Source organism: Camponotus floridanus, unplaced genomic scaffold (assembly GCF_003227725.1).
Source record: "Camponotus floridanus strain SB8 unplaced genomic scaffold, Cflo_v7.5 scaffold118, whole genome shotgun sequence".
NCBI lineage: Eukaryota > Metazoa > Arthropoda > Insecta > Hymenoptera > Formicidae > Camponotus > Camponotus floridanus.
The window spans coordinates 437,414-449,147 of record NW_020229235.1 but is presented as its reverse complement, the minus strand read 5'-3'; the positions used below and the strand labels follow the sequence as shown (position 1 = coordinate 449,147).

The 11,734-nt window shown below is 28.5% G+C and overlaps 1 protein-coding gene across 1 annotated transcript; it reads right to left on the bottom strand.

The window, feature by feature from the left end:
• Positions 1-6,254: 6,254 nt before the first annotated feature.
• LOC112639920 (translation initiation factor IF-2-like) lies at positions 6,255-8,055 on the bottom strand. Its single transcript, XM_025415250.1, has 3 exons — positions 7,897-8,055; positions 6,867-7,196; positions 6,255-6,260 (listed from the first exon to the last, which is right to left on the bottom strand). The coding sequence occupies exons 1-3, from the start codon at positions 8,053-8,055 to the stop codon at positions 6,255-6,257; spliced, it is 495 nt and encodes a 164-aa protein (XP_025271035.1).
• Between the last annotated feature and the right edge of the window lie 3,679 nt (positions 8,056-11,734).

The following is an 11,734-nucleotide window of genomic DNA, read 5'->3' as shown; positions in this document are numbered from 1 at the left end:
TACAACTTTTGTCTAAAGCGTTTTGTTCTAAAATGCATTCTATGTGAGATATTCGACTGTGTCCAGACTTTTGGGACACTCTGTATATACGAAAAATACACTAATGGATATAAACTAAAGTACGAGGTAACGTATAAAGTGACGTATAAAGTGACGTGTGGAATAATATAGAGCGATTAATATATAGCGATTAATATATAGAGTGATTAATATAGAGTGATTAATATATAGAGTGATTAATATATAGAGTGATTAATATATAGAGTAATGTAAAAAAGACGATACGAAGTGAGGTACGAGGTAACGTATAAAGCGACGCATCGTACGATCGCGCGAAACGATGCGGCGCGTGGAATAATATGACGATACATGGATTAATATATAGTTGTATGCGAAGCGATGTAAAATGCGTAGGATGCGAGCGATGATCGGGCGGGAAGGCGCGGTCCCTCGGTGTTGAAGTCGGCGAGACGTCTGAAATATATAAAGTATCAATTTATATAGTATTAATAGATCGTACTGAGGTATATGTAATGAAAGAATAGCGCGTTAGACGAAAAGAGATACGACGTAACTCGATTAAAACTCGTCCTCGTCGTCGTCGTAGTCGCTCGTGTGAGCGGAGCTCATTCCGTCACTCGTGTGAGCGGAGCTCATTCCGTCGATCGGATTCAAACCGCGGTATCACATTTCTCCGAAGGAATCGTCGTCGTCGTAGATATATGCGGTCTTACACATATGATCTTGGATGAGCGATTCCATACCGAACAATCTTCTCAAGCGAAATATGTCGGTAAACATGTTAGGCGCGCTCTTCTCCCATTTCTTGTAGGACAGTCGCTCGCACCACAGTAAATCCATGAATATGCGGCGCGCCTGCCTTTTTTTCTGCATCCAACGCTTATGGTGTATGCTTACGAACCCTTCGATCTCGACTTTCTCGAACTGTAAAAAATGTCGCGCGATCAACGATCGTCGCGTGTCTCTTCGAAGGAGAGCGAAAGAATAAATAATGATGATAAAAGGGTACCCACGTTCCACGCTACCGCTATGCTGAGGATCGCGTTCATGAGTCTCTTGATGTATTTTATTTTCCAGGCGCACATTCGCGTCGCGAACATACATCCGTGAAACATTCTTTGCAATTTCAAAAATTCGTCATCCATCGTTCGCGCGAAAATAACGCTGAGAATGAATATTGAATGCACTGGGAACACTTAGAATACTGAGCGCGCGGAAATATAATGAGGTAATATAACGAGGCGCGATAAATTCTCGATTGCTCCGGAAGAAGTGCGGAAAATGCGTTTAACCGCGTACGCGCGATACGAGTTAACGTTTATTCGCTAATTAATATTATTTTTCATAGTGTTAATATTATTTTTCTTAGTATTAAGGGGATGCTGTACTCGACTGTATTATCGACAAAATTACCATTTTCGTAGTTCTGGTTTTTCGTCGCACTAATTTGACAGAATTGAAAATATTTATGTAGGATTGCAATACATACATAAATAATCCTAGGAAACTTCGATTTTATATGAAAAACGAGAAAAAATTATGAAATTACAGTTTTCCTTATCCATTTTTATCTGAATATGGCATCTCGAATTGTAGACGAACTGTCAACTCGTCATAATATGTACTTCATATAAAAGCTATATAGTTTGTATAAATGTAAAAACAAGTTTGCTTGGGTCGAATTATACGAACAAACATTGTTGAACCTTTGAAATCGAAATTAGAACTTAAATATAAAAGTATAGTATGTAGAACGATTCGTGTGTATGTATGCGTGAGTGTAGGTAAAGTGAAAATAAAAAATAGCAACAAATTAGTTCCAGGATATTACGATAGATGTTCCATCTCCATCTCCCTCCCTCCCTCTCTCTCTCTCTCTCTCTCTCTCTCTCTCTCTCTCTCTCTCTATTTGTATAAGTTATATTGAACAATAAACAACAAGATTATTTGTTCATAATAATCGATATAAATCACATACATAGATCTTATATATATATACGTATATACGTATACACATATAATTCAACATAGTTCTAAATTTGAAAAATAAGTATAATTTAATTGATAATAAGAATATTTTGAATAAGTATATTTTAATTTTAATAAATAATATTTAACATAAAGAAGAATTCCAAAATGAAAAAAAATCTTAATAAATAATATTTAATATAAATATGAATTTGAAAATGAAAAAACATAAATAATATTTAACATAAAGATGAATTTGAAAATGAAAAAATACTAATTATAATAAATAATATGTAAAATAAACATAAAAGAATAAGTATAATAATAATTACTATTCTTATTTTTATTCGAAATATTATAATTATTGATAATATTATTGATATTTAGTGTTTTTATATTGAGTGTTTTTATATTTAGGAGATATAGAAACAAGGAATAGGGAGAAAAGAATATGCTTAGTGTAGCTTTACAATTATTTACACATAATATATTTATTCATATATTTCAATATTTAATAAAGTACTAATATTACTTATAAAAGTAGCGCACCATACATTAAACACTAGCCATATATAAAATGTTTATTTTTTCATAATAAAGATTTAGAATTTTTAAAGAAAACAAAAAGACTGCAAAATATTACAAGTTATTATATAATAAGTACAGGTACAGTAAAAATCTTATTTCAGTTCTGTACAGGTACAGTAAAAATTATATTTAACTTTATAAGTAATTATAAGTTACATTAATAAGTAATTATAATTACTTATGAAATGAAATACAATTTTTACTGTACCTGTACAGAATAACGCACCATACATTAAACACTAGCCATATATAACATGTTTATTCTTTCATAATAAAGATTTATAATTTCTGAAGAAAACAAAAAGACTGCAAAATATTACAAGTTATTAAAAGTAATTATTATATAATTACTTACAATAACTTATAATTACTTATTTATATAACTTATAATTACTTATGAAATTAAATATAATTTTTACTGTACCTGCACAGAATAGTGCGCCGTACATTAAACACTAGCCATATATAACATGTTTGTTCTTTCATAATAAAGATTTATAATTTCTGAAGAAAACGAAAAGACTGCAAAATATTACAAGTTATTATATAATAAGTACAGGTACAGTAAAAATCTTATTTCAGTTCTGTACAGGTACAGTAAAAATTATATTTAACTTTATAAGTAATTATAAGTTACATTAATAAGTAATTATAATTACTTATGAAATTAAATATAATTTTTACTGTACCTGCACAGAATAGTGCACCGTACATTAAACACTTGCCATATATAACATGTTTGTTCTTTCATAATAAAGATTTATAATTTCTGAAGAAATCAAAAAGACTGCAAAATATTACAAGTTATTATATAATAAGTACAGGTACAGTAAAAATCTTATTTCAGTTCTGTACAGGTACAGTAAAAATTATATTTAACTTTATAAGTAATTATAAGTTACATTAATAAGTAATTATAATTACTTATGAAATTAAATATAAATTTTACTGTACCTGCACAGAATAGTGCACCGTACATTAAACACTAGCCATATATAACATGTTTATCCTTTCATAATAAAGATTTAGAATTTGTAATGAAAACAAAAAGACTGCATCAATTAAATACGACGGCGACAATGCAAAGAGCTACAATGACAGAGCCGATGTCACCAAGAGCGATGACGGCAATGACGTATAAATATATGAAAGAAATTGTGCATAGAAATGTAAAAATAAGTAACTGCATATTTAATTATTGCATACTTTTCTGTCCTATTGCAAAATTTTGCCCGGAGCTTAGTTTTTAAACTATAAAGGAAAATAGTTCGAATTAATAACGGAATGAGTATGAAAAGTAGGCAGGGACGGCGCGATATAAGTGATTACGTCCCAATGAGAAATGTTGGTCGAATCTACATCAATTCATGAGTGTAGCAATCAGCTGATCGCGGCGAGCGCTCCACGAAATCGTTTATATCGCGCCGTCCCTACCTACTTCTCGTACTCGTTCCGTAATTAGTTAACTATTTTTCTTTATAATTTAAAAACTAAACTGTGGGCAAAATTTTTCAAGAGGAAAAATCATTTTAGAATTCATTCAAGAATTTGATATTTTAAAGACAAACGTTTGTTCAGAATTCACTCTATATAACTTTATATTATTATTTTATTTTAATATGTATTGTACAATGTTATTTTTACAAATATGAAAATGTGATTTTAGAAAGTAAGCAATATGTCTTACATGTTCATATATAAAACATATTTAAATAAAATAATAGTATGAAGATTTTAAGTGCAATAAAATAATGAAATAAAATAACATAAATAATCAGTGTTTTCTAACTATACTACAAATTAGACTACAAAATAAAACTAGACTTTTATTAAATTTTAATAAATTTATTAAATTATAATACTATTCTTATACATCTTTACTTTAATAGGAAAAAATAAAAAAAATTTATAGAAAACTTAAAAAAAGAATAAAAAAGAATAAATATTATATTATTATTTAAAAAATTAAAAATTATATTTCCGCGGCCTCCTCCTCTTCCTCTTCCTCCTCCTCCTCTTCTAAAAAATCTGCTTCCTCTTCTGAAACCTCTTCCTCTCTCTCTGCGAGCAGACCATTTATATCTATAAAACATAAGAGAGAAATATATTATAGCTTGATAAATAGAGAGATATAATTATTTTATATATTTAAACACACACACACATGCGCGCGCGCTCTCTCTTACACATACACGCGCGCGCGCGCGCGCGCACATGCACGCACGCACGCGTAAAATAACAAATACATTCTCATAAATTGATATATATACATATATAAATCCGAAATTTAATAAATATACTTTTCATCACGTTCGGCGCGCCTTACACCAGCCCGACGCTGCATGTGGGATGATGGATCCTGCTGCTGTTCCCTTGCATCATCCTCGTGCTGTTTTTCTCCTTCTTTGTTCTACTGTTTTTCATCATCATCATTCATATCATCAGCAGAAAAGAAGCTGAAAAAATAAATATAATAAATATATTTTTGTGTGCATGTGTAACTTTAATATACAAATAATATTTTAAATATATAGGGTAGACCATTTTCATCAATGATAAGAATCAATTAATGTTCAGAAAAAATATAGTTGTTTTTAAGAAAAAATATAATATTTACTGTTAATTGCAAATTACATATTTTTTCTTCGAAACAACTATGTGTTTTCTTTACACCAATTGATTCCTTTCATTATTTTGTACATAAAAGTATTAAGATTAGATAATCGAAAAATGAATATTTTATTAGATATTTTATGGTTTATGTAAAATTAAGAAATGATTTCAAGCCTCATAACTCGAAAAGAACTCAATGAAGAAATACTTTATTATAGTGTTTTGAAAAGCTCTCGAGATAAGCTATAAGAATAAGTAATAAAAAATAGTGGGTTCCGTTTAAAAAATTAAAGATGACCATAATGTGACCTTCAAACAATTATTCATGGTCAAATATTTGCCACTATTTTATGTCCTCCTTCGAGTCAAATACTTTTATCTGAAATATTTTTTTTTTAAACTTCTCCTTTTCGAGATATTCGCAAGTATTGATTAAAATAGTCTACTCTGTCTATTATATATATTTTATATATATATATATATATATATATATATATAAAATATATATAATATATAAGTCATAATATATATAAGCAAGTTTGACGACATCCCCAATAAGCAATCATAATAAAATGTGATTTAAACTTAATTCAAAAAATAAATAAATATTATTAAATTTCTCTCTGAAAATATTATAATTAAAATTAATGCTATAAAAACAATAAATTTAATTCTCTTTTTATAATTGAATAACTATCTAAAATTCACATTCTCAACATAATTGAATAAAATGAATAAAAATCAAATTTTCATAAAAAACTTACACATATATATATATATATATATATATATATATATATAGTTTAATTAATAAAACTTTAATTTTGTAAATTAAAAATATTTTTAGAAATGATAAGATATATATATATATATATATATATATATATATATATATATGATTACTAATTTGTATCTAAATTTTATAATAAAAGTGCTGCAACCATAACTATTCTGTCTACAAGCTTATATAATTATGCTAAACATACCTTCTTGCCCATCCTTTCTTTCGAGAAAGTCGGAGGCGGGAAGGATATTTGTTTTTTAAGTCTTCTTTCATTTCGTATTTATTGCTGTAAGAGAATAAAATAAATAATAAATTTAAAATAATAAATTTTTTGAAATATTATGGGGGCGATTAAAATTAAACGTCCTGTACATAATAATAATATTTCGTAATATCACAAATAAAATTAGCAATACTTACGAATAAAATTATACAATTACTGAATTGTCTAATTATACAATGTTGTTCGTTGGCTTCGTTACACGACACATACATATGTACACTTGGCAACGTTGGATCGTGCACGTGATAAGCGAAACTTATGTTATAAAAACGTATTTTCTTATTGTCTTATTTCATGTATTTCAGAGAATTAATCAAGTCGTGCATATAGTAAAAAGAAAAGTATGCAATAATTAAATATATATAATGAAACAATCGCGCATTTAAAATATGTGTTTAAAGAACAGCAAAATGTCAGACAGAAAATTATTTCAAAGAAAATTATATTTTTGAAAGAAAATTATACTTTAGAAAGAAAATTATTTGAAAGAAAATTATACTTTAGAATGGAAAAGGACCTACATTTTTCAATGTATATCAATTTATATCATTGCAATGATTAATTTTAAAAATGAGGTCTATACATATGCCCGTAAGGCGAAATAATTACGTTTGGAGTTTCGTAAGGCAGTGGTTGTGGGTGAGCCGGTGCTGCGTAAGCCGGTGGTTGTGGGTAAGCCGGTGCTACGTATGGCGGTGGTTGTGGGTGAGCCGCTGCTGCGTAAGTCGGTGGTGCGCATGTAAACGGCGCTGCATAAGTCGATGGTGCGTAAGTTGGTACATAAAGCGATGTTGGTATTGGCGATGGTGCCACATAAACAGGCGGTGCAGGTATCGGTGGAATACGTGTCGCGTATTTCGCTTTTCGCCGTAGAAATTCTTCTTTTTTTATTTTTTTCCTTTCTTTGGCGACTTCCCGAAGCATGACTTGATTAATTCTCTGAAATACATGAAATAAGACAATAAGAAAATACGTTTTTATAACATAAGTTTCTAAAAACATAAAGTGTCTTAGCGTTATATGGTACATTAAATTAGTAATTAAAAATAAATACGAATTAAAAGAATAAATGAAAGATTTTATGATTATAATAGATTTTCAGATTACAAAGAATAAGAGATAAATGTTATTATTATAAATATATTCTAATTATATTTTTAAATATTTACAACTGAGCGACCATACCTATCAATATTTTAATAAAATTTTGGACATCTCTAATATAATATACTTTTCTCAAAAATTTCAAAAATCCAAGTATTATTTACAGACATATTTACTGCATCATAGATATATTTACATAGACTGTTCATAAGGTAGCAAAGAGTATCCTCCTGAGAGAAAAGGATAGCATGAATTTACTTGTGTATCTATCTTTTTCTGACACATGCGTAATGCAATTTCAAGTTATTGACTTTAATATCTTTACATTGCACCACGCGTGTACCAGAAAAATATAGAAACACAAATAAATTCATGCTATCTTTTTCTCTCAGGAGGACACTCTTCGCTACCGTATGAGCAGTCTATGTTAATATATCTATGATCTGCATGCAGTAAAAAGAAAAGTATGCAATAATTAAATATGCAGTTACTTACTTTCATATTTGTATGTACATTTTCTTTTATATTTTCATACGTCGTCGCCGTCGTCGCCCCTGATGACATAGGCTCTGTCATTGTAACTCTTTGCATTGTCGCCGTCGTATTTAGTTGATGGTGTCTTTGACTCCGTAGACTTTTGCATCGTCGCCGTTGCTGTTGGCACCGTCGTGGATGTTGATTTGCGACGATTCATCTCCGAGTTTGCTTCCCGCCCTTTTGCGGATACAAGCGGAGAGAGAACATTTCTTATTCTCTCTCTTGGTTCATTTCTTCCTGAAATAAATATACATTAATTAATTTTTACGTATATATGTCTATCAAACATCTTATTTTATACAATAGTCTTCAATTACTATGTCTCATTACTATTGCTGTACCTAACCAACAAATATTATTACAATTAACATGGTTATTTATATTGTTTCTAATGATACTCTTGTAATATAAATAGCTAATAAATTTCTAGACTAATAAAAAGTACCTAATGATTATTAGTATTACTACTAATAATATAATATTTAATATATACGAGCGCAGTACTTACGTGTGTTCATCTTGCGACGGATGGAATATTACTGCACTCGGTACACTGCGATTATCTTCCGGACATGTTTCGCACTTGTTTCGGACACTCGCTTATCACGTGCACGATCCAACGTTGCCAAGTGTACATATGTATGTGTCGTGTAACGAAGCCAACGAACAACATTGTATAATTAGACAATTCAGTAATTGTATAATTTTATTCGTAAGTATTGCTAATTTTATTTGTGATATTACGAAATATTATTATTATGTACAGGACGTTTAATTTTAATCGCCCCCATAATATTTCAAAAAATTTATTATTTTAAATTTATTATTTATTTTATTCTCTTACAGCAATAAATACGAAATGAAAGAAGACTTAAAAAACAAATATCCTTCCCGCCTCCGACTTTCTCGAAAGAAAGGATGGGCAAGAAGGTATGTTTAGCATAATTATATAAGCTTGTAGACAGAATAGTTATGGTTGCAGCACTTTTATTATAAAATTTAGATACAAATTAGTAATCATATATATATATATATATATATATATATATATATATATCTTATCATTTCTAAAAATATTTTTAATTTACAAAATTAAAGTTTTATTAATTAAACTATATATATATATATATATATATATATATATATATATATATGTGTAAGTTTTTTATGAAAATTTGATTTTTATTCATTTTATTCAATTATGTTGAGAATGTGAATTTTAGATAGTTATTCAATTATAAAAAGAGAATTAAATTTATTGTTTTTATAGCATTAATTTTAATTATAATATTTTCAGAGAGAAATTTAATAATATTTTATTTATTTTTTGAATTAAGTTTAAATCACATTTTATTATGATTGCTTATTGGGGATGTCGTCAAACTTGCTTATATATATTATGACTTATATATTATATATATTTTATATATATATATATATATATATATATATATATAAAATATATATAATAGACAGAGTAGACTATTTTAATCAATACTTGCGAATATCTCGAAAAGGAGAAGTTTAAAAAAAAAATATTTCAGATAAAAGTATTTGACTCGAAGGAGGACATAAAATAGTGGCAAATATTTGACCATGAATAATTGTTTGAAGGTCACATTATGGTCATCTTTAATTTTTTAAACGGAACCCACTATTTTTTATTACTTATTCTTATAGCTTATCTCGAGAGCTTTTCAAAACACTATAATAAAGTATTTCTTCATTGAGTTCTTTTCGAGTTATGAGGCTTGAAATCATTTCTTAATTTTACATAAACCATAAAATATCTAATAAAATATTCATTTTTCGATTATCTAATCTTAATACTTTTATGTACAAAATAATGAAAGGAATCAATTGGTGTAAAGAAAACACATAGTTGTTTCGAAGAAAAAATATGTAATTTGCAATTAACAGTAAATATTATATTTTTTCTTAAAAACAACTATATTTTTTCTGAACATTAATTGATTCTTATCATTGATGAAAATGGTCTACCCTATATATTTAAAATATTATTTGTATATTAAAGTTACACATGCACACAAAAATATATTTATTATATTTATTTTTTCAGCTTCTTTTCTGCTGATGATATGAATGATGATGATGAAAAACAGTAGAACAAAGAAGGAGAAAAACAGCACGAGGATGATGCAAGGGAACAGCAGCAGGATCCATCATCCCACATGCAGCGTCGGGCTGGTGTAAGGCGCGCCGAACGTGATGAAAAGTATATTTATTAAATTTCGGATTTATATATGTATATATATCAATTTATGAGAATGTATTTGTTATTTTACGCGTGCGTGCGTGCATGTGCGCGCGCGCGCGCGCGCGTGTATGTGTAAGAGAGAGCGCGCGCGCATGTGTGTGTGTGTTTAAATATATAAAATAATTATATCTCTCTATTTATCAAGCTATAATATATTTCTCTCTTATGTTTTATAGATATAAATGGTCTGCTCGCAGAGAGAGAGGAAGAGGTTTCAGAAGAGGAAGCAGATTTTTTAGAAGAGGAGGAGGAGGAAGAGGAAGAGGAGGAGGCCGCGGAAATATAATTTTTAATTTTTTAAATAATAATATAATATTTATTCTTTTTTATTCTTTTTTTAAGTTTTCTATAAATTTTTTTTATTTTTTCCTATTAAAGTAAAGATGTATAAGAATAGTATTATAATTTAATAAATTTATTAAAATTTAATAAAAGTCTAGTTTCATTTTGTAGTCTAATTTGTAGTATAGTTAGAAAACACTGATTATTTATGTTATTTTATTTCATTATTTTATTGCACTTAAAATCTTCATACTATTATTTTATTTAAATATGTTTTATATATGAACATGTAAGACATATTGCTTACTTTCTAAAATCACATTTTCATATTTGTAAAAATAACATTGTACAATACATATTAAAATAAAATAATAATATAAAGTTATATAGAGTGAATTCTGAACAAACGTTTGTCTTTAAAATATCAAATTCTTGAATGAATTCTAAAATGATTTTTCCTCTTGAAAAATTTTGCCCACAATTTAGTTTTTAAATTATAAAGAAAAATAGTTAACTAATTACGGAACGAGTACGAGAAGTAGGTAGGGACGGCGCGATATAAACGATTTCGTGGAGCGCTCGCCGCGATCAGCTGATTGCTACACTCATGAATTGATGTAGATTCGACCAACATTTCTCATTGGGACGTAATCACTTATATCGCGCCGTCCCTGCCTACTTTTCATACTCATTCCGTTATTAATTCGAACTATTTTCCTTTATAGTTTAAAAACTAAGCTCCGGGCAAAATTTTGCAATAGGAAAAATCGTCTTAGAAATCATTCAAGAATTTGATATTTTAAAGACAACAAACGTTTGTTCCGAATCACCCTGTATATATTTATATGTAATTTCATACACAATAATCTTCATGTCAATTGTTAGCTACTCATAGAGCATTTCCAGGAGACGCCACGTGGAGGCCAATTGACACATAACCCGAAATTCTTAAAAATATAAACATAATATTTGCTAATAAAAAATATAAAAATGTTAATATCTTGCATTTAAAATTAATATATAAAAAAAGTAAAAAATTATGTTTTAATTCTAAAAAATTCCGAGTTAACTGTCTCCCAATTTATTCGATCTGCCATAAGGCCACGAATTTTTACATATTTTATACTCGTTCCGCATAAAATACCGCGAGTAAATGTAAAATAGTCAGATCGTACCGCTCGAAGAGCCGCGATCGTTTTACTCGTTCCGCATAAAATGCCGCGAGTAAATATAAAATAGTCAGATCGTACCGCTCGAAGAGCCGCGATCGTTTTAC

Bases quoted from the DNA above. Each gene is read 5' to 3' on its own strand.
- LOC112639920 (XM_025415250.1), bottom strand. From the start codon at position 8,055: ATGAATCGTCGCAAATCAACATCCACGACGGTGCCAACAGCAACGGCG. The intron at 7,197-7,896 runs GTATGAAAATAT...CATGTATTTCAG, and splicing joins GGGGCGACGACGGCGACGAC to AGAATTAATCAAGTCATGCT.